The sequence below is a fragment of the Microtus oregoni genome, unplaced genomic scaffold (assembly GCF_018167655.1).
Source record: "Microtus oregoni isolate MIOR12 unplaced genomic scaffold, Mior012 000029F_ref0000214, whole genome shotgun sequence".
NCBI lineage: Eukaryota > Metazoa > Chordata > Mammalia > Rodentia > Cricetidae > Microtus > Microtus oregoni.
Window position 1 is genome coordinate 8,755,415 of NW_024543088.1, and position 24,475 is coordinate 8,779,889.

Below are 24,475 nucleotides of genomic sequence, written 5' to 3' on the forward strand. Positions count from 1 at the left end.
GTGTGTGTGTGTGTGTGTTGAGTTTGGGTATTTATGCACGTGAAGCCAGATCCCCAGGAGCTGGAGTTACAGGTGTGTGTGAGCTGTCCGATATGCTGAAGTAGCCTCAGGTCCTCTACAAGAACAGCATGCACCCTGAACTGCTGAGCAAACTCCCAGTCCCTGATCCTCTTCCTTTTCAGTCTACTTTTGGCCAAGACATAATCCAGTTCTACAGGAAGACAACAAGGGAATGTACACGACTTGTGCTTGCCATTGGCATAACAGGAAGAAGAAACAAATCCCTTCCAACAATTCATAACCGCAAGCTAACCCTCATGAAAACCCATGGCTCTGTGTGTCTGTGCAATGTAACAGCAGCAGCAGCAAACCCACACAGGACATGAAGTTCAATGACGCCCTAAATGAGCAGTGCTCCCGTACCCCACAAACAGCAAATCTGCCAACACACTCATGGAAAGTGAATTCAATTCACCACAAAGAAGTTCAAACAAACAAAATGCTAAGAAATTGAAGTTCAGGGTCAAAAATTACCAACACAGGCTAGAAAGTATAAAGAGTAAGAAAGGCAACAAAGCCCCAAGCTCAAGAGATCACAAAGCTGCAAGGGGCAGAAGTGCCCGGAGTGGCACAGAGAGAAAGCCGCCAACAATGCGCAGCCCCTTGGCATGAGCCCAAGACCCTAAATGTCAACCGGGTTCTTAGAAAGGACTCTGGGAACACTCCTAGCAGTTACAGTAACACCCGTGATGCCTAAGAACTAAGCAAGGTTGGTACTGTGTCACAGCTTTAATCCATTTCCTGTCGCCATGCGACCAACTAAAACAAGTTTCATTAAAATTAGAAATGTTTTACAAAAAAGATCCCGTGAAAGGATGACTCCACTGTGTAAGGGCTATAGAGACCAGGCTTCCTAGGTACCACCGAGCTCTGTAAAGCTATGGGCCAGAGTCTGGCCTGGGCCACAACATCAAGTGATGAAGGGATACTTCTCCACCTGGGAGATGTATCAAATACATATACCTCCACAGGGAGGTATATCAGATTGTGACACTTCGTTAACACATGGATGGTACAATGTAAGACAGTCCACCGTCAACCAAAGTCCAGAACAAAAGACAGGGAGGAGCCAGCATCACAAGCTGATGTAGTTATTTTAAATATTAAGGTACTAAAGTATATTAGATATAAATAATTAAGATACATAGACATTAAGAATTTGTAGGCCACAAGTGCCAGGTATGCCTCTCGACTAACCAGGATAAATTCTTGCAAAGGTGAGGACTTTCCCATATGGACAGATCACCAAAGGATAACAGTAAAACTGCAGAGACACCTGGGGCCTGTCACTCTGACAATAAGAAATTAGTAATAGGTTAAACATTGCTGGCAAAGCAGGGATACCATTTTACGGTTTCCCTCACTGACATAGGGAAGGAAACACACAGTCAATAAGCCTTCCTCTACTTTTATGAGAAATACAAAATCACACGAAAACAGGCTGATACACTGAAATGTTTTCATAAAAATAATTAACTTACTTTAGTATAAATATTATATTCTTTGAAATTAAAATCTTAGCTGGGCAGTGGTGGTGCACACCTTTAATCCCAGCACTTGGCTGGCAGAGGCAGGCCGATCTATGTGATTTTTGAGGCCAGCCTGGTCTACAGAGCGAGTTCCAGGACAGGCTCCAAAGCCACACACACAAAAAACCCTGTCTCAAAAAACAAAAACCAAAAGTGCTGCATGTAGTGGCACACACCTTTAATCTCAGCACTCAGGAGGCAGAGGTGGGGAGATCTCCATGAATCTGGCCTACGTAATGAGATACATGTCAGCCACAGCTAAATACTGAGACCCTGTCTCAGGGAAAAATAAATAAAATAAAGAGAAAAAGAAAACAAAACAGGGGGCCGGAAAGATGACTTAGTGGTTAAGAGCACTGGTTGCTCATTCCAGAAGACCTAAGTTCAATTCCCAACACCCACAAGGCCTCTTAAAACTGTCTGTAATTCCAGCTCCAGGGGATTCAACACCCTCACACAGATATACATACAGGCGAAACAGTAATGCACATATGATTAAAAACAATTATGAAAAAAGGGAGGGAGGGAGGGAGGGAGGGAGGGAGGGAAAGAAAAGCCTGTGCTCTAACACTGACTATTCCAGTCTGTGAAGACAGTAGACTGCGCTCTGGTGCATCTGGGGAGTACATAAGCCAGGCCAGGGTCTTCCCTTTGGGGAACTTTACTACAGCTTCTTGGTTGGAAAATGAAGGCTCTGCCATATAGCCCTCAGGCAGGCTGGCAGTGGACTGGCAGAACGACAGCTGCCCATCCTGAGGCTGCACTCCTGACCTAGTTCTCACATGAACCACAGCATCGCCGGGAACAGCCATGTGGTCTCTGTTTCCTCCCCGGTAAGAAAGAGACTAGATCTATGAATGCACTACAAGCCCACAGCACACCACACACAAATGGTGTTGTAGCATAGACACAGCTCAAGTAGGAACGTTGAGCTCCATATTTACAGAGCCACAAAGCAGAGTAAAGAACTCTAATCATCACTTCTCTGGAAACATGGAAAGGAAGAAGAGAGCACGTGCCCAGTGTCCCAGTAGGCATCGTGGAGAATATAAACAATCCCAGGATGAAGACTCACTTAGCACAAAGCAATCCTGGGTAAAGCATACACATGGAGCAAAGCCTACATCGGCAAACGTGCTGTCTCTGGGGGAGATCAAACACTATACAAGCCATCACCGAGCTCTATCATGACAATCACTGCATCTGCTGCTACCTAGGCCTTCTGAATAGTGGTTGCATGCAGGAAGAAGCCACCTAATTGTTTCCCATAGGGTGTATACACATTTATCGCACCTTCCTGCCTACTGTCCATCACACCCCAAAACCTCCAACCCCATAGGGAAGCTTTCCTGCAAGTCTTCCAAGTTTTTAAGAATGGCTATCTTGTGGGCTGGAGAGATGGCTCAGTGGTTAAGAACATTGCCTGCTCTTCCAAAGGTCCTGAGTTCAATTCCCAGCAACCACATGGTGGCTCACAACCATCTGTAGTGAAGTCTGATACCCTCTTCTGGCCTGCAGGCATACATACACAGATAGAATATTGTATGCATAATAAATAAATAAATATTTTTAAGAAAAGAATGGCTATCTTCTCAAAGGACACTTGAAGTGGTTTGCTTTCTCTTCTATCACATCAGAGCAGTACATGGGAATACTGAGCATGTAAATCCCATCAGTAAACTCAGAAAACCTTAATCTGTGACTAAATTCATGGTTAAATGATTGTAAATTTAAATTCCTAGCTCTCCATGTTTTCATTCTCATCCAACAGTAGAATACATACCACCACATGGTGTGACAAAGAAGCAACAAGTGACATTTGGGTCCTTTTATAGTTCATTAATGAAATGAACAACAAAACAATAGGTATACAATATTAACTCCCAAACCTAAAGAGCTACTACAAATTCAAAGTTCCCATCAAATGCATACTGAAGGTGCATCCTTCCAACTAATGACTCAGAAGCTCAGATCAAAGTCTGCCTATACAACTCACTGCTAGGAGAACTAAGATTCACCTTCAACCTTCTATGACAGCAAAAAATGGAATCATGAGGGGCTGACCACATGCTACCTAACCCTGCCCCCTCCTGCTCTCTCAAACTCATGGCCACACATATGCATAAATACATAAATATAACTCACTTAGTCCATACAATGTTACTTGTGTGTATACCATTCCAGGGCTGATCAACTGGTACTGGATAACCAATTAGGGGCTCATCCCCGAGAAGACAACTTCTCCTCTCAGTAGTCATTAGTTTTCTGTCCCTTTACCTAGGGGTGAACCCCGTGAGATGTGTCATTCCATGTTGGAAAATCTTTTGATTAGTGCTGTGCTTGTTTTGGTATTGTTTAGGCAGCTGTAATGTTGAAGCTTCCATGTCATTTCGGAGACACAACCTCAAGAATTCCTGGTCCTCTGGCTCTTACGGTCTTTCCACACCTGCTTTAGTGATGATCCTTAAGCTTTAGTGGCAAGAATTGTGTTGCAGATGGGGCTTATCCCTTGATAAGTTTTCTCTGCATTTTGATCAGTTGTGGGTTTTGTAATGTAAAGATTATCTGATGAGGTGTAAGAGCTACATGTATCTGTGGTTTAGTAAGGTAGAGGTGGGTTCACTATGTCACTAGCCACAAGGAGTTGGCTACATTTAGTAAGGTAGAGGTGGGTTCACTATGTCACTAGCCACAAGGAGTTGGCTACATTTAGTAAGGTAGAGGTGGGTTCACTATGTCACTAGCCACAGGGAGTTGGCTACATTTAGTTCCCCCAAGATGTGCATTCCACTGTTGCACCCTGCCGTGCTGGACGTTGTTGTGGTTCCCAGGCATTACACTGGGTAGCACTACTGGACGGTGTTGTGGTTCACAGGCATTACAGTTGGGTAGCACTACTGGACGGTGTTGTGGTTCACAGGCATTACAGTTGGGTAGCACTACTGGCTGCTTCCTTCCCTTGGAAGCCCACAGAGCGCTTCCAGTACTAAGAAAGCTTGTCCTCAAGGAGGAGGAGTCTTTCAGGTCAGACCCAGATCACATCCTCCAAGTCCTATGTCTGAAGTGAGGAGACTTAGTCACACAGGTCTATTTAGTCTCAAACTCACTGAGGTATATGTTTATGTGAAGTTTTCATTGTCAAGTAGTATGATTATTAGGTTTTAGACTATGAGATCTTAAATCTACATATCACTGTCTTAGTTTGGGTTTCTATTGCTGTGAAGAGACACCATGACCTCAGCAACTCTTATAAATGAAACATTTAATTGGGGTGGCTCACTTACATCTTCAGAGGTTCAGCCCATTATCATCATGACAAGGAGCATGGTGGTACACAGGCAGGCAGACATCTTGATCTGAAGACCACTGAGACACTGGGCAGTATCCTAAGCATAAGAAACCTCAAACCCTGACCCTATATGACACATTTTTTCCAAAAAGGCCATACCCACTTCAACAAAGTCACACCTAATAGTGTCACTTCCTATGAGATTATGGGGTCCAATTACATTCAAACTATCATAATCACCAAGTACATTACACGTGTATTTTATGCTTATTATGCCTATAAGCATAATAATCATCTATAATGGAAAAACTATCATATATTAGAAATATAAGGGGGATGGTGCAGATATGACAGAATGCTTACTGCTCTGTTGGGAGGTGGTGGCACACGCCTTTAATCCCAACACTCAGGAGGCAGAGGCAGGCGGATCTCAGTGAGTTCGATGCCAGTCTAGTCTACAGCGCGAGTTCCAGGACAGCTAGGACTGTTAAACAGAGGAAATCCTGTCTCAGAAGAAAACAAAAAACAAAGCAAACAACAACAACAAAGAGGGCTTACTGCTCTGGCAGAGTACCCAGGTTCAGTTCCCAGAACTCAGGTGGCTACTGCCTAAAACTGCACCTCCAGGGATGTGAGGTCCTCTTTTGTTCTCACGAGCACTGCACAAGCCCACATGAAAGCCAGCTGGCAGGCAGACAGACACACATTTGAAACACAAACAAACTTTATATACATCACCTTAAAATTTTGAAAATGAATCCTCAAAACAACTTCTTTAAAGATCCTAATTTTATATATAACAAAATCAGTATTCTATGTTAGTTAAGTTCTAACAAATTTTTATTACATTCTTTTTTTCACTTTGTAATAAAAATTATTTTGATATAATGAATCCTGACATTTTTACTTGAAACACAGCTTTTCAAATTTCAAAATGTTCATCTGCTCTAAGAAAGGAGGCGGTGACTATCCAGCCAAAACAACAGGGTATTGCTGACTTTCAGAAGACCACAGCAAGTCTTCTAAAACAGTCACTAACGCTAATGTGACTTGAAATTATGAAGAACTCACAGGGACGGAGGGAGGGAGGGAGGGAGGGAAAGAAGGAGGAGGGAGGAGCACACCCCCAGGAAGCATCTCAGTTTCTAAGCACTTAACGGGGCTGCAGAGTGCAAGGCCTGGGGTGGGGGGTGGGCAGTTACAAGAGAAATACAGAACAGGACGATGGCAAAGCGCCCTTTGAGGCCTGCTGCCTATAAGGGACAATCTGAGCCTTTATCATCAATGCTGACATGGATCACAGTCTGTACAGGCAAAGTCCGAACTGCTTTGAATGAATGAATGAATGAATGAATGAATGGAATGAATCCTATTTCCTAAAATGAACTGCTAACTAAACACGGAAAGCCCTAAATCTAGTAAGTAAAATTTGATGAGGAACAATATATTTACCTTCATCTCAAAAGTATCTCCCTAGAAATTAATTACAAAGTAAAACACAGTAATAACTTTGCAGTGGAAAAACCTGACGAACCAGTATTCCTACTTGGAAAAAGAGTATAATCCAAATCTAATCATGACAAAACATCAGCCAAAGCCAACTGAGGAACAACACACAGAATGGCTGGCTTGTTCTGCTCATAATGTCAAGGTCAACTGAGACCAAAACTGCTGGGAATGGCTATGAAAAAGACATTACCAAATGGTCCAAGAAACTGGGTATATGCACAAACATAATATTTGCAAAACAGATTTAGCAAAATGTAAAAACAGTAACCTAAGTAGAGGATGTCCAGGAAGTTCTCATACAACACTTGCAACATTCCTGAAACCTTAGATTAGATTAACACAGCTGCCACCTTGAAGGAGGCTCCATTCCCAACCTGGAAGAAACTGCATGAAAAATCAATGTGACTAGCATGCATAAGACCCTGCATTGCTTCTTAGCACATGGCCAGGGCAGATTCAGTCTTTCACTGATTTTGTGGAATGGCCCAGGCCCAATTCCACTCTCCTCCTTCCATACTGACTGGTGGACATCTTCCATGAGGAGCTTCGCCGCAAGTCCCCAGTTTCCAGTCTTACTGTGGGCAACTGGTGGGCACTTCCGGCTCACAGATACTGTGGCTAAGTTCCCTTTACCAGTCTGCCTATTCATTTTTTAATATCATGCTGGAGCACTTATTCAGGTTCGTAGCTGGCTGCTGACTCAATAACCAATTACTGTGTTTCTTCTTTCTGTGCCCTGTGGAACAAAGCCAAGGGGCAAGTCCCTTGACGGCTGGCTATCTGAAAGAGAAGACGCTTATGGTTTCCACCTGGTTGGCAGTAGTGACACTCACATTCTGTCCCACAATGAGTCACCAAGCATTCTTCCCAGAATGTGCTGAACCTCTGCACCTACTTCCACTTTACAGTAAATCAAAGAGCAGAGAAGAAAATTAAAAGACCACAGGAAACACTCAAACCCAGAGAGTCCCCAGTCTGACCACCAGTCCAACTTCTTAACAGCCATGTTAAACATGGAAAAAGAAGAGGTCGCACTAGGTTACAGGAGGTAAGAAGTGGAGATGTGGGCTGTGGAGATAGCTCAGTCAGTGGTTACTAAACAATCGTGAGGACCAGAGCTAAAAGTTACAGAGAGCATGTGTAAAAATAAAATTAAAGTCTGGCATGGTGGTGTGGTGTAAACCTTTAACACAGCAAGGGGGAGGGGAAGGCAGGGGGTCTGCAGAGGCAGATGAATCTGTAAGCTTGAGGCCAGTCTCAACATAGCAAGTTCCAGGACAGTCAGGACTAGAAAGAGACTGTCTCAAAAAAGACAAATAAATAAAATAAAGACGCAGCGTGGTAGAATGTGCTGTGTGTTTATGCCAGATTGGGTAATGGGGAGGTGGACACCGAGAGCCTACTTCTTGTAGTTCCAAATCAGTAAAGCCCCCCCCCCCCAAAAAAAAAGAAACAGTGGATGGTGCCTGATGAATTACCATAGAGGCTGTCCTCTGGCCTCCACACAAGAAGCACTTGCATACCAGCCCTCACGTGCGCGAGGGAGCTCCCTTCCTTCCCTCCCTCCCTCCCTCCCTCCCTCCCTCCCTCCCTCCCTCCCTCCGTGTGTGTGTGTGTGTGTGTGTGTGTGTGTGTGTGTGTGTGTCACACACAATGGAGTTATTAAGCAGGAGATGGGGGAACTCGGACAGTTGAGCACTGGCCCCTGGCAGGCCCTGACCATGGGTCAAAGTCCCTCTGCTTGAGGACTTCTATATGTAACTGCACTAGTTTATGGTGTAGGTGGCGTGGAGACGGTCCAGCCATCTTGTGTACCAGAAAACAACTCACCCTAGAATCCAACGGTTGTGTACATTGCTCTGTAGCCGTTTAAAAGCACATAGTCCCTGCTGCCTGCAGCTTCACCTCTCTGGCCTCCCTGTTTTGGCTTCATGCCTTACTCTCTGCCGGACCAATCCCGGAGTCCATGGTAATTATAGTAAATAGATCCTGCAACTTCCCTCCCTTCGTTCGGAGTGGCTGTCAAAGCTCCCAGGGAGTTTCCTTCGAGACAACAGCAGGTTAGCTGCCGCACTGCCCCCTTCTGACAGAGGTAGCCCTCAATGGATCTTTCCATCAAACTCAAGCAACAACGCAGATAAAAGCCTCTGGGCCAAGGAACTGAATTTACACACTTTCTACAGAAAAGAATCTTTGGTAATCAACTGGTTAGCTGATGGCCTCCTGCATGCCCATTTTCTTCCAGTCTGCTGTTCCTGATGGGTAGCTTTTCAGAAGGAAAGGCAAATTAATAACCTAGCACAGACCAGCTCCCACAGAACTTACTCTAAATTACGAGGCTGGGTTCTCTTAGAAACTGCTCATCACTGTGAAGCATGATCAATACTTATTTGTCACAAAGGGCTAGCTGCCCCAAAGTCCTTTCTAACAACTGTTTTATAACACTAGATGTTTGTTATAATAGACAGAGAAGCAATAAAAGAGGTTGTCAGAGGACTACAAAAAAAAGTGACCTGTACTCTCCAAACTCTCAAAGTTACTCAAAGCAATGAAAGACTTTTGAGGGGAACAGCAGAAAACTACCCCACTTACTGCCTGGAAGACCCTGTTAAAATGACAGTACTCTACAAACTAACAGATTCCATATAATTCTTACCAGAATTCCAGCTCTTTAGACACTAATGAGCTGGTTCTAAAACTCATGCAGAATTATGAGACCCAGAATAGTTAAAATGATCATGGAAAGAACCAAGTTTGAGAACTCTTACTTCCTGATTTCAAACTCACTACTAAGCACCCATAATCCAAACAGTGTGGTACTAGAGGAAGGTCAGGACAGTTCAACGCATGAGAGCCGAGATTTCGGCTGGAGTGGAGGTGCATACCTGGCACCCAGCATTTGTAAGGTCATCCTCTGCATAACAAGTTTGAGGACAGCCTTGACACTGCCTCAAAAACACAAATCAAGCACTAGGAAGGCAGAGGCAGGCAGATCTCTATGAGTTCGAGGCCAGCCTGGTCTACAAGCGCTAGTTCCAGGACAGCCAGGGTTACACAGAGAAACCCTGTCTCGAAAAACAAAAACAAAAAAACACCCTAAACAAAAGCCAAGGTCCCAGAAATAAACCCACATATTCATACATCTCTGGTTAACTTGTTTTCAGCAAGAGTGCTAAAGCTATTAGGTAGGAAATAGCTTGCCTTCTCCATCCCACTGTGTGTGTGTGTGTGTGTGTGTGTGTGTGTGTACGTGCGTGCACGTGTGCTGAACCTTCTCATGATCCCTGACCCAGCAATTTTAAGCAGAAGCCCAAGAGAAGGGAAAATGCTTAGCCACACAAAAACTTGCTGTCCTGACTTCATAGCAGCATTTATCCACCAAAAGGCACAAACAACTCAAACCCATCAATGTCCATCAATGAGCAACAGATAAGAGACAAAACTGGGGTTGCAGAAATGGCTTGGCGGTTAAGAACATTGGCTGTTCTCTCAGAGGACCTGGGTTCAATTCCCAGCACTCCCATCGCAGCTTATAATTGTTCATCTTTCTTGCTTCAGGGGATCTAACACCCTCATACCCTCATATGCATGCCAAACACTAATGCACATAAAAATAAATAAATTTATATTAATGGTTGTGAGCCTAGCCGTTAACGGCTGAGCCATTGGCGCACGCCTTTAATCCCAGCACTTGGGAGGCAGAGGCAGGCGGATCTCTGAGAGTTCGAGACCAGTCTGGTCTACAAGAGCTAGTGCCAGGACAGGCTCCAAAACCACAGAGAAACCCTGTCTCAAAAAAAGCAAAATAAATAAATAAATAAATAAATTAACTAATTAATTTTAAAAAGTGATAAAATATTGGTACACTTTATAACATAGATGAATCCTGAAAATTATATAAGTGCAAAGAGCCAGTCACAGCATACAATAAAAAAATATGCAAAGGATAATTGCCTGAGGCTGGAAGGGAAGAGAGTGGGGAAGGGCGGTGTGGAAGGACTGCTGCTCAAGGGTAGGAAATGTCTTCTGAGATGAAGAAATGCTTTACAGCTGACAATAACTGCATGACTGTCACTATGCTAAGTCCTTGGACTGTATCTCATAAGACAACTACATGGTGTGTAAATGTACTTGAATGTTTTCAAGGTTGAGCCTGGTGACACAGGCTTGTAACCACAGCTAGTGGAGGCTGAGGGAGAAGAATGGCAAATTCAAGGCCAGCCTTGCCAACTCAGTCAGACCCTTCTCAAAATAAACCAGGGGGAAGAGGGCTGGAGCGGGCCTTGGCATCTATGCTCATGATCCTAACTTGAGAGGCGACACAGAAGTATCAGGAGTTCAAGGCCCCTCCTCAGCAGCATATACACTTCTACGCCAACATGGGCTACATACAAGATCCTGTCCTTAATATTAAATAAATAAATCCCTGCCCCAAAAGAAGGTAGGAGGTGTAACGCGGTGGGAGAGCACCTGTACGGTGAAGGAGGAAGGTCCTGGGTTTATAGGGTTCAACACCCCATTAGCAGAGAGGAGCTGTTTTAAGAAAGAATATGGTCACCAACTATCCAATGTTCCCCAAGGTCCTACATCCAATGTGTTTAAAGCTTATTGTGTACAAACTCAAATCCAGTTTTAGTCTTCAATATATATTAATTGTACACACAACAAGTACAGATGCACACAAGCACACAATTATAAATAAAGAAAAGTTCCATAGATTCTAAAAGTGGGGCTGACAAGAGTGGACACCCTGCTTGGAACAGTGAAAGGCGCCTACCGCCCACTAGTTTGTCCAGCTACAGATCTTATAACTTGTCCCCTCCCAACTCTCAAAAAGCAGCCGCTCGGTGACACTGTTTTCTGCTGGACGAGAATCCACTGCCTCTCATCTCGCAGCATGCTTGTCCTCATCCACTTCAGACACAGCCATTTACTAGTTTTTCTCTCGCCCCTTAATAGTTTTTCCTTAGTCTCTCCTACTTTGTTGAATTTCTTCTAGACTTACAAGGAAAATGAGAAAAATTAAGTTGCTAATTGTTCATATTTTTGCCTCATGCTGTAGAAAAAATTCTCTACAATATGAATATGTATTACTCTCATTGGATAATAAAAAGCTGACAGGCCTGTAGCTGGGCAGGAAGTTAGGCAGGAAAGCCAAACAGACTGATGGGAAAGAGGGCGGAATCAGGAGACATGCCAGTCAACCAGCCAGTCACAGGTAAAGACAGGAGTCAAGTAGCAATACACAGATAATGGGTTAATTTAAATGTAAGTGTTAGCTAGTAACAAGCCAGAGCTATTGGCTGGGCATTTACAATTAATATAAGCCTCTGTTGGTAATTAGGGAAGCAACTGCTGGGTATGGTCCGGACAGGAAAACTCCGCCTACAGCTTCATCCTAGCCTAGGAGCTTTACTGAGATTCCAAATCTAATCCTGACAGTCCTAACAGCTGACAACTATTGGAACTCACCTCCTTCCCCATGGCAATCTTGGAACCTTTCACCCTGAGACCTCAAGCACCTCTTCCTGCCCTGCTGTCCACACAGGAACGGTTTTTGTTCAGTCTTCCCACTAATCTCAGGGTAGGTTTTAATGAAACCCACCCATCATTTGATCAATATGAAGTTTTAAAACTGGCCAGAAAAATGAAGAAAATTAGGAGGCATGAGAAGGAGCACCTTACTCCCACTGGCTGAAGGTATCACAAGATTGAGAGCCATGCTTACAGTAAGGACTCTCTTGACCTTTCTGACCTGCATCAGTCTTACTAACTTCTGGTCTACAATCTCAAAACCTTTCAAGATGAACCTCCAGCCACCTTACAGTCCCATTCACTAAAGAAGCGTTCCTTGGGTCAAAAACAAGCATATCAAAACACTGTTCTAGATTTACTTTTAGTTTTTGTATGAGTGTTTTGTGGCATGCACCATGTGCGCACCTAGTGCCCATGGAGGCCACACTGGATCCTCTGGAAATGGAGTTATGGGCAGTTACGAAATGCCATGGGAGTGCTAGGAACCAAATCCAGTCCTCTGCAAGGGCAGCCAGTGCTCTCAACTACTGAGCCATCTCTCCAGTTCTGATGAATCTTTCAAATCTTTTGGGTAGTGTAACTTCAAAAGCCGCCAACTTCATATATACACCAATGGCTAAAACATTTAAATGCGATTTTCTCTTCCCTTAACACATGTGTTCGGTCTGTATCGAAACATTTTCTTAATAATTTCCAACTCTCTGTTCACACTGATTTGTCCTATAATTCTTTTATTCAGTGTAAATCAATAATCCCAGCTTCAGGGCTAGAAGATGGCTCAGTGGTTCATCACCCACACAGGATACCTCCAATCCCAGGGAACGTAACACCCTCTTCGGCTCTCTGTGGGTATCTGCACACATTCAAATACATACACACAAATAAAAATAAAATCTTTAATTAAAAAAAAACAAATCCCAACTTCAGCTGGGCGGTGCTGACACACACCTTTAATTCCTGGACTCAGGAGGCAGAGATAGGTGATCTCTGAGTTCCAGGACAGCCAGGGCTGCAGAGGGAAAACCCTATTTCAAAGAAGAAGAAGGAAAAAAGAAAATCCGAGCTTCTGATTTCCTGACGGCTCCCCTCAGTAAAGACTGCTCTGCTGTGACTAAGTGTGTTATCAGAACTCAAGTAATCTCCTCTGCTCTGCTTGTAAAGGAGAGCAGGCGCTAGGCCGTTCTACAGTCCTCAGTACACAGACTATGGTAGCAGAAAAGACTCCCCCACCCGTGTTCATGCTCTAATCCCCTCTAACATGCAAACAAGATACGTTACAGGGCAAGGGGAAATTAAGGTTACATAAGGGCTTAAGGTTGCTAAAATCAAATGGCCTTAGTTTGGAGATTATCCTGGATAGTCCAGATGAACACCATCCCCAGTGCTCCCCCCCCCCCCAAAGTGTAGTACAGGGCCTCGTAAAGTCTAAGTGAGTGACACGAAGTTGGTATCTGAGGGATGTAAAAGCAACCAAACACTGCTGACCTTGAGACACAGAGGAGGCTGAGGCCAAGGAACAAGGGCAGCCTATGAGAACAGAAGGCAGAGAAAACATGCAATCCCCAGACCCTCACAAAGAACCTGGATACTGACCCACTTGAAACGTGTGGTCTCCACATCAGAGGCAGAAATGGGCTGCAGTGAGCACACGGGTGAACATACTATTCCTGGGCTGGAGATGCAGTTCAATTAATAAAATGCTTGCCTCACAGTCACGAAGTCTTGGGTTCAATTCCTAGTACCACATAAAGCCAGCAAGCAAGGTGTCCGATCCTATAGTTCTGGCACTCAAGATATATTAAGAGGACCAGAAGTTCAGAAAAACACCAGCAACATGACTCAATGAGTTAAGACACTCGCCACCGAGCCTGACAACCTAACTTCAACCCCCAGATCCGATGAGAACCAAATCTGAAAGGCTGTCCTCGGACCTGCACTGAGACATGTGTGTGTCTATGCACACAAAAGCACAAACTTTTTTAATTAAAAAAGAAGAAGTCCAAAGACCATCCTCAGCTACCATACTAAATTCTAGGTCAGCCAGGAACATTTGAGAAAAAAAAAAAGAGGTTGCTAGGCAGTGATGGCACATGCCTTTAATCCCAGCATTCGGGAGGCAGGCAGAGGCTAGTGGATCTCTGTTGAGTTCAAGGCCAGCCTGGTATACAGAGTGAGTTCCAGGAAAGGCTCCAAAGAAAAGGGGGGGGGGGGGGGTTAACTGCTTGTTGTATCAACCAAAGAACCAAGTCAAAGTGCCAACTCCACATTTAAAATAAAAGTGTTTTGCACCTCCTCAGACACACGGCTCTCTGTGTCACACTGCACCATTGAGACCAGGGTCTCAAAACATGACCCAAGTTGGCCTCCTGGTAAAGCTCGTGATCCTCCTGCCTCAGTCTCAGGCCTAAGGCACCACATCCCATTTCGTTCTTCTCGACAGGGTTCTATGGGAAGCCACGCCTTGATGATTTTCTTTCAAAACAAACACTTTACATCACTCCTACCTCCATTTACACAAATTCTATATATGTTAAGGGCTGGAGAGATGGCTCAGCAATTAAGAGCACTGCTTACTCTTTCAAAGATCCTGAGTTCAATTCCCAGCAACCATATGGTGACTCACAACCATCTGTAATGAGATCTGGTGCCCTCTCGAGGTCAGTCATTCTCATCAACTTAGACCATGAAACCCAATACAGACAAGTTCAACAGAACACACACACACATACACACACACACACACACACGGGCTGATGATGCTTCAGCATGGCCAAGGCATAAATTTCATTTTCATTTCTATGCATATTAAACAATCAGATCTTTCAAGGATTTCCCACAACACTGATTCTGAGTGCTCAAATGAGTGGCCCATATTCATATCTAGTACTTAACTATGTTTCTCCCAATACCAAGGTAACATATAGGTATTTAAATACTCTTCAACCCAAGACGTGCCTAAAAACAGGTGCAACACAAACTAGCAGAACAGGGCTCGAGGAAGACAAGGATGGGCAATGAGGCAGCTCAGTATAAGCCATGGCCTGCGTCTAGTAACAGAACACGCCGGAGGAAGTCCAAGGATGACTGCAGCACTCAGGCCTCTTCTGATAATGACAAGGGTGGTGTTCAGTAAGTAGGGCTGGCTGTTGCTGGGAGGCAGAGCATATGCTTAGCATGAGCTTAGCATATACAAAACACTGGGTTCAACCCTCAACATGGTGAGAAGCAAGCATCGGTCTGTCTCCTCACAAATTGGATAGTCACCGCTGTGGCCAGATGAGACAGAGTAGTTGCTATAAACTATTCAAAGCAGAAGATGATCAATTTCATTCTTAGCTTTAATGTTACGATTTAATTTAGATATAAGTAAGTGCTTCCTCAAAGGCACCTGCTGCTAATAAACAAATGATGGACTGATTAATTCCGACTCTGGCCGAGTGCTCGCTGGGCTACAGGGCTCACCAGGGCAACGGAAGAAAGTGGCAGGAGACAGTATAAGCAGCGCACCAGGTACTGTGCAGAGCCCTCTCAGCGGCAGCTTGTCTTAGTCCAAGAAGTCACTGTCTAAAGACACGTTCACAATTAGGAAATAGATGCAGACCCTCAACTAAGGGAACCAATTCAAATGCAAGCTTTTCTTTCCAATAGTACAGGCAAAGGGTGTCCAAATTGAGTGAACCAAGTGTGAGGGTACACAACTGTGCACCCCTACTTCCAGCTCTCAGGAGCCGACACAGTGATCACAAGCTAGAAGCCACCCTGGGCTACACACCAAGACCCTATCTCAAACCAAAACCAGAACAAAGCAACAAGAATGTAATTTAGTGGTAGAGTGCATGCCTATCACATACAAGGAAGGTCCTGAGTTCAAATCCTATGATGGGGGGGCAGTAAGCAGCTATGTGGGTTTGTCTGTGGGTGACTGAAGTACTGTGATCACCAACCTACAGTGAAGACTTTGAAAGGAAGAAAAAAACATGTTTATTTTGGACTGCGATTTTGCATAAATTTTGCAACACTAGGAAGTAAAAAAAATAAATAAATAAAAATGGTTATGAGCTTCCAAAGTGAGCATCACCAGCCTTTTACAAATTCCCAAGGGACCAGAGCCCTCAATTTCAGATCTAAAAGGAACAATGAAACACTTACCAAAAATTGTCTAATCTGGGTAGCAAGATGGCCCCCTAAGTAAAGGTGCCTGTCACCGGGCCTGACAATCTTAACTTCAATCTCCAGAGCCCATCTATGTATGGGAGGGAGAATCAACTCCACAATGCTGTCCTTTGACACCCACGTGCTCACCAGGGCACACATGCTTACACACTCATCATGTACACACACTAACAGTCATTTTCTTTAATTAAAAGAAATGTCTGAGTTGGGTGGTGGTGGCGCACGCCTTTAATCCCAACACTAAGAAGGCAGAGGCAGGCAGATCTCAGTGAGTTCGAGGCCAGCTTGGTCTACAGAGTGAGTTCCAGGACAGCCCGGACACAGAGAAACCCTGTCTCAAAAAACAAAACCTAAATAAACAAACAAATAATAAACAAATAAATAAATAAATAAATAAATGTCTGACTCAATCCTTACATCCACAGATGACAAATACAAAAACAAACAACCAAAAAAAAAAAAAAGCAGCTCAGAGTTGTAAGAACACTCTCTCACAAACATCTAAATGTCAAAATCTAGAATTTACCTTCTGGCTCAACAGGTCTCTTTTACTAGAGCATGCTGCAGAATACATAATAAAACAGTCTATTAAGTTTCTGGAAGTGGCCTGGGTGGTGGCACACACCATTAATCCCAGCCCTCCAGAGGCAGAGGCAGACAGATCTCTATGAGTCCGAGAACAGCCTGGTCTACAGGGTGAGTTTAGGACGGTCAGTGGTACACAGAGAAACCCTGCCTGGAAAAACAAAAAAGAAGTTTCTGAAGTGACTACTGAAAGACACTCCCCACCCTCAAAACAAGTGTTTAAATCTGGGTGGGGGGGGGGAGTCAAGGTTTCTGGAATTACATGACGTGCAGTCTTTCCTGAGGCGGTAAGGTGCAGAAGAGGGAGGTTAACATGACTTTACAGGAAGGGAAAAAGGAATGTGGTCAGGGACCAGGATCTGCAGTAGCTTGGTTGAAAGCCTAGAAGAAAGAAAGAAAGAAAGAAAGAAAGAAAGAAAGAAAGAAAGAAGGAAGGAAGGAAGGAGGGAGGGAGAAGCCTAGAGTAAAAGTTGACATGCAGAGTAAAAGTTGACATGCAGTGATTGAGTAGCAGAAGGAAGGAAGGAAGGAAGGAAGGAAGGGAGGGAGGGAGGGAAGCCTAGAGTAAAAGTTGACATGCCGTGATTGAGTAGCAGAAGTTAGCCCGTGGATCAGGACAGGGCAGTGATCAACCAACTCAGGATCTCCTACAAAAGTGTTAGCGAGAGGTGGGTGAAAGGAGCCCACCAGAAGGCCACAGGGTGTGTGGCCGGGCCACCTTATGTACCCCACACTGCACTGTTGTACTGCACGTTCACATGGAACCTCTATCTACGTAAGTGTGCAAGATTAACAAAAAAGCTGGTATCTTATACTCAACTTCATGTCTAGTAACTGTATCACTTTACCCTCTAATACAGCAGTTCTCAACCTGAGTGGTGACCACACAGGGCTGACTATCAGATACTTACATTAGGATTCATAACAGCAGCAAAATTACAGTTATGAAGTAGCAACGAGATCATTTTATGGTTGGGGTCATCACACGAGGAACTGTATTAAAGGGTCACAGCCTTAGGAAGGCTGAGAACCACGGCTCTATCATAAACACATAGTTATCTGCCACCTAATTATCTGCCCCCATAGCTCAGTTGACCTCGCCGAATTATTATATCAGAGCATTTAACTCTCCATGCTTATTGAGCGAATTCTGAAACCAACATGATGGCCACTGATGGGACAACCTGAACTGCTACCTAGAGCCTGGCTTGGGGAAGAGGGCAGACAACCGGTTTACTGAGACTACAGCAAGGGGCAGCAGGCTCGGCTTCTTCACCTGGGTCTCCAGGCTACAGTCTTACAACTGAATCTGGGACAGCTGTGACAAACTGGGCAAGAGTCAAGGGTTTATGAATAAACAATCACCCAAAATTAATTCCAAAATCAAACACCTACTTCATTAGAAAGCTCCCGGCTAATGAAGACACACTCTCAAAAACAAGTAGATGTAGCACCCAAGTTCTATCCTCTGCTCCACATGCCAAGACACACACAGACACACCATTAAAGTGAATTTTGACTTGGGATCAGGGCAGAGCGTCTAAGAGTTTCTTACATGGCCCTAAACATACTTCTGCGATTTCACACTACATGTTTATGTGATCCACTTCTCACTATACTTATAAAATCAAAGCATCAATCCTGCTGACCTCAAGCAGGAATTAAAGCCGAGAATGGCGGTGCACCCCTATAATCTCAGCGATGGGGGTGGAGAGGCAGAAAAACAGAGTTCAAGGTTACCCTCTGCTGTGTAGCAAACAAGAGGTTGGTCGGAGCCATGTGAAAATCTGTCTCCAAACACAAAAGGGAGGGGAGACTGAGGGAGAGGGAAAGCAGAGGATGGGAAGGCAAAGGAAGGATCCCTTTCTCTCTCCACACTCCTTTAAAAAAAAAAAAAAACATAGGCTTTGAGCTCCATGCCTCCTCCTTTTCTGAAAGGGTGGTAAGGTGCAGACCCACACACTCACACACTTACCTGGCAGTCCAAAGGCAGCAAATTAGTAAGCTTTACCTGAGACTGCGTCAGGAAGGGGCTTAAAGTTTTCACTTCAGAATTTAGTTCTAGGCACGAGTATTTTCAGAAGCACAACCTAACAGACTGACCTAGCACCTACCTTGTGGCTTTGACTTCCTTCACACCATGTTCTAATGGTCTAACACACAGACACACAGAGACACACACACAGACACACACACACACACCTCCCTGGTGACTGAGCTAGGCAAGCAGCCAAACCAGTGCCATCTCATGAGAAACCATTCACCTCCTCACTTCTGCTATAACCAATTCCCCTCCCCAGTCTTTCCCAACTGGGACTCACAACCAGACTGTGGCCAGCGGCAGCGTGCTCTCTATCAACTCCCGGTAGGCAGCACGAGTCTCCAGCAGACATGCCCAAACAACAGGATTAGCCACAAGATGCTGCTGACTTCCACCCAGAGCCCCTCTGCGTATGTCCAGCCACTTTCCCTGTTGTTTGCCAATTAGTAAGTATAGAACTAAAGCCATCTCGTGAGCTACACCAGGCAGTGAAAACAGAAATTGCATTAAGAGCACCACATGCACCTGCAGGAGCACTAACAGTGGACAGATAAGCGGGTCTCTCCAGAGCACCTTCAGTGTGTCTAAAGACACTCTCTGAGCCAGGCTACAGCACCAAGAGAAACCCATTTTCACATGAAGGCAGAAATGCAGGGATCTAAACTGTGACATAGCTGAAGAGACTTATTTTTAATTTACTTCACCCAATTAAGCTACTGCAGTTTTATTCTGCACCTTATTTTGACAAGTGAATAAATTATGTAAACTTCCATATTTACAGAATAAAATTTCAATTCACCCTAAGTGTTTCTCTAAATGTTTTCGCAGTTGCTGACTCTCTGCGGCATCCAATCCTAAATCCAGGCCCCTTCTCTCCACTGTTCCTCACCCAGCCTTACCTCTATTTCAAACTCTTCCTGTGACTAAATGAAGGACGCTTTCCATTATACGCAGAAGCTAATGCTCCTGATCAAAATGGCAGGTAAGGTCTTAACTTTCAAGCCCTCACAGTCTAAACCTGGTGTGGTGGTGTACACCTGAAATCCCAGGGGCTGGGATGTAGAGGAAGGAGAATCGGGAGTTCAAGGCCAGATATCACTAAGCACCAAATTCAAACACAGTATGACCTATGGAAGACCCTGTTTCAAAACACCAGCAAAGGAAGGAAAAAAATAAACAAACAAATTCATAATCTAATAAAAGATTGAGGTGTGGGGGACATATAAAGCACAGTACTTCCGAGATCACAAAAACGCTGTGCAACTGTATGAAGCAATTGGGCAGAGTGGTGCTCAGGTCAGACAAACTCCGTAAGAGACAGTTAACATACTCGATGGATTGACAGACAGTTCTCACTCCAAGCAAAACAGAACCTACAGGGCCTTTGCCATTCCTGAATTTCACTTTCATAATTGTCAGAAGATGGACAGCAACCCCCCCCCCCACACACACACTCAAGAGTGCAAATCACTCTGACACACCCAGGACCTACTCTCGGGGAGAGAAGTAGAATTGGTTCAAATACGAACAAGACACGCCCTATCTTAATAGCACCTTCGGAACAATCTCACTCAGGCTAGAAATGGATGTCTATATATTTGCCAAAACACATACACACACCACGTGCAATTAGTGCCCCTGGGCAGCAGCCCTAAGTGAGCTTGGAGTGGACATCCTTGACATCGATGTCTCACTCGCTACAGAACCCTGGCAGGTCTGTCCTTTGTTGCTCTTATTTGATTACACTATGTTTATTTATTTACTTATTTATTGGGTTTTTTTTTTTCAAGACAAGATTTCTTTGGCTGTCCTGGAACTCCCTCTGTAGACCAGGCTGGCCTTGAACTCATCACCTGCCTCTGCCTCCCCAGTGCTGGGATTAAAGGTGTGTGCCACCACTGCCCAGCTACACTATATTATTATATAAACGAGAATTGTCTCCCTCAAATAGAATGTAAACACCGTGAAACTAGGGGCTGTCTTGTGTTGTGTTTTCTTTCGAGACCGGGTCTCGCTGTGTATAACTCCACCTGCCTGGAACCTGTGATCTTTCTGCATCCAGAGTCCTGGACGTAGAAGCATGTCTATGAAGTCCTGCCGGGGACTGTCAGGATTGTATCTATACCACAGTGCTAGTCAGCAGAGGCTAGATGTATACCTGACACAACTAAGTGAATGAGCAGTCTACCGGAATCACACCACTCCTGAAGCCCTAGACTCTGACAATGAACTATGACCCCAAAAGGTGTGTCGTAGCTCAGCAATCTGGTAAAATTATCACTGTAAAGATTCGATCATCCCATGTGGCAGGTCGAAAAGTAATTAGTACAACCAATCCCAGAAACTGTTGATATAGTCCCCTTCTGAAGACCAGGAAAGAACAATTACCCATGTGGGAAAATGGATTCTTCAATGAGTCCATCTTGCTATGACTTATTTGATGCTGTGGATTTTTAAGCCCACGGATTCCATCCATTTTTTAATACTCTTCCACAAAATACAGTAGAGAATCCACTTTTCCTATCTGATTCTCCACTCCTTAAAGAAAAACACAGATCACTTTCAAGTGGAAAGTCTGGGGATCTCCTAGATGAAATCCAGGACATAAAAACGGAACTGAATGGTTCAAATCTTTGGTAATGTAACTCCGGGTCCACATTACAAATAACTTTTTCGGTGATTAATATATAAACCGCAACTTCTACGTAGAAGTTCAGAAAGAAGCTAATGAATTTGTCACGTCATGTGGGAAACCGTGGTGCTTTTGGCAATGCACAAAAACGTTTGGACCCCACCCACGTTTCGTTTTATTCGGGGGGGTCTGTATACTTCAACCCCACACAGCGGCGTCTGCTCTATTAAAGTAAACAAATAACAGGAAAGTTAATGCAGCTTTTCAAGATGAACGCGGAATCTCAGCGACAAGGCTGCCATCTGGACGGACACAGGTTGGAAACCGCAAGAGTTCGTTTTTCCCCGACGAGTAGAAAATAGAGAACATTTCAACAGCACTCTTTAAAAGTTTCCACCGTCACACGCCCCCTTCCCGAGCCGAGGCCCCGGGGCTCCTCCTAGCCGGAGGAGTAACTCTGCCAGGACTTCCGTCCTCCCGCAGGACCGAGACCCTTCCTTCCTGCCGCAGACCCCCGCCCTACCCCGCGCTCGGCCCCACGGAAACGCAGCGGCTGCAGCGTCCCGTCTCCTGGCCAAGTCCCCTGGCTTCCCGGTACCAGATCCCAGTACTCAGTTCCCGACCCTATCCACAGTTTGCAGTCCTCCGACCCAGTACCCAGCCCTCGGTCCCCATCTCCAGTCCCCAGTTTAAAATCCCCGGTTTCAGCCCCCATCCCCAGTCCCCACCCCTAATCCCCAAATCCCTAGAGCCAGTCCGCAGCCCTTATCCCAACCCCCGTCCCTAAGTCCCCAGGCCCTAGCACCCAGCCACAGTTCCCAAATCCCCGGTACCCAGACCCCGAGTTCCCCGTCCCCAGCTCCGAGTCCCGGTCAGTCCCGGCCCCGCCTGCTGCGTCCAGCTCGCCTTTCCCGCGGCCGCTCGGCCCCGCGGCCCTCGGCTCGCTCAGGAGCAGGCCCGCGGGCGGCGCCTCGAAGGCGGGGACCCGCCGCCCGGGCCGCGCTGCCGCCGCACCTACCATGGTACAGATGGAGGCGAATTTGGAGACTGTCATTAGGATTTCCATCCGCCCGGCGCCATCTTCCAGACAGTAGCGGCGGGCGGGGGACGCGGGGAGCCGGGCCACCCGCTCGCTCCGCAGCCCGCGGCCGCACCCGGAGCCGCCGTGGACCCACGCTTCTAGCCTGCTGGGCCGCCGCTGCCGTCGTCGCCGCGGGCGCTCGGGCTTCCTCCGGCCCAGCCCCCGCCCGCCGGCCCGCCCGCCCCCGGCTCCGCCCCGGCGCACGGCGCAGCCGCCGCCTCGGGGCCCCGCCTGCCCGGGAAGCCGCTCGCCGCACACCCCGCCCAGTGCGCTAGGGAGCTAGCACCGCGCAAGGCCCTTCCGCCCGGCCGACCTGCCGGCGTCGTGCAGCCCCGCCCACTCCGGCGCCGTCACGCCCCCCGCCGCTTGCCACGCCCATGCTGCCCCGCCCTCCCTCGAGGGACCGGGCTTCGAGGCCGACGGCTCCACCCAGTGCGCGTCGGGGGCGGGGCGAGACGGGCGCCGCGTCCCGCCTGCTGCTGGGTCCTAGCGCGGGCACGCAGCCACTGCCCTAGCTGAGCGTGTCTTGAGTGAAAAGCGCGATGCTTTTGCCCTGCGGCGTCAGTGACCTCAAGCATCCTTCCGAGCGACTGACCCACAGCTCTAAAGGACAACCAGCCCCACTGCTGAAACAGAAAACGGAGCCTACGTCTGGGAAACTCTGCATGGATGGGTTGGAAGGCAAACCGCCAAAGCGTCCCAAGCAACTTGATGGTTTTATGGGGTGAAATCTTCTGGGCCAAACTCCCTAAGAAAAGACTAGATAAAAAGATACGAATTTCTTAACTCTTTGAATTAATAGTAGTTGGGGGGGGGGGTTCGATGAGAGGAAGGAAGGGGAGCCAATCCTGCTTGACAGTGGGATAGCAACAGTGGGAAGTTTTAAAAGGGGTGGGTGGGTGATGTCCGAAGAGAAGCAGCACCAGCATGTGAGGAGCACATGCGTAGTGTTAGCAGTGGACGACCCCTTCCTGTTTTCTACCGGCAGAAAATTCATAACTTTAAAAACTGCTGCATTAGAAAGCCTGTAATTTGTTTTGATTGGCGGTCTAAGGCTAGGAACCTTCTCTGTCTCCCGCCCCACCCCACCCCACCCCCACCCCATCTGTGGAACTTCGGGCAAAGCTCTAAAATCGGGTAAGCCTTACTTCATACAAAGCATTCAAGAACCAAAGAATTCGAACAAAATTTAGTCAAGAAACAGATTCCTGGTACGTGAATGCTGTTTCCATAGCAATTCCATTGTAAGTGTCGGGGGAGGGAGAACACCACTGAGTACAGCTAAATTTCTCTGGCTGCTGCCTCTTCTCCAGGTGCCTACCTGTATAGAGCCCGGGTCTCCCTCTTTACTGTAGATACCATGCCAGGATCTTGGACTCCGGTTTACGCCAGTCAAGTCTATGCAGTGTTTGTCTGCTTACTTGGCTCTCTGGTCTCCCTGGAGTATAGAGCACAGGCCTACACCGTCTATGTTTTAAAGGTCAGGGTGGGGGCTGGACATATGGCTTAGTTGGCAATGAGTTTGTGTAGTGTGTAGGCGGTCCTGGGTTCCATCCCAGCGCTTCATAAACCCTGATATGGTAAGGTCATCCTCAGCTATGTAGTGAGTTCAAGCAAGGCCTTCCTGGACCACTTGAGTCCTTGTCTCAAAAAATAAATGATCAGTTGCTGATAGTGGCACACACCTGTAATAGCCGCCCCCACCCCCACCCCCAGCGCGAAAGACAGAGAAAAGTGGATCTCTGTGAGTTCAAGGCCAGCCTGGTCTACATAGCAAGTCTACAGACCAACCAGAACTACATAGGGAGACCCAGCGTCAAAAATATAAAGAAGAATAAATAATACACGTATGAAATTGTCAAAAACGAATTAGTAAAACATCAACAATTAATTAAAAGGGTAAGCAAATGAAATCCTCAAGCTTAGTTTGCCACTTCAGAATCCCCGGCATATGCCAGGTGGTCTGTTGGATGCATTTTCTTTTTTTAAGACTTAATTTATTTCTATTTGATATGTATGAGCGGCTTGTGTGCCCATATGC

General features: G+C 46.0%; 1 protein-coding gene across 2 annotated transcripts in view; it reads right to left on the minus strand.

The window, feature by feature from the left end:
- The window catches only part of Usp12 (ubiquitin specific peptidase 12), a 50,553-nt gene extending 27,823 nt beyond the window's left edge, over positions 1-22,730 (minus strand). The window contains exon 1 of one of the 2 annotated variants that reach the window (XM_041677961.1): positions 22,372-22,730. In XM_041677961.1, the coding sequence (XP_041533895.1) occupies positions 22,372-22,419 (48 nt within the window). In that variant the 5' untranslated portion in view covers positions 22,420-22,730. The remainder of the gene's footprint in view (positions 1-22,371) is intronic. The other variant, XM_041677960.1, reaches the window with a different exon arrangement.
- Positions 22,731-24,475: the final 1,745 nt, after the last annotated feature.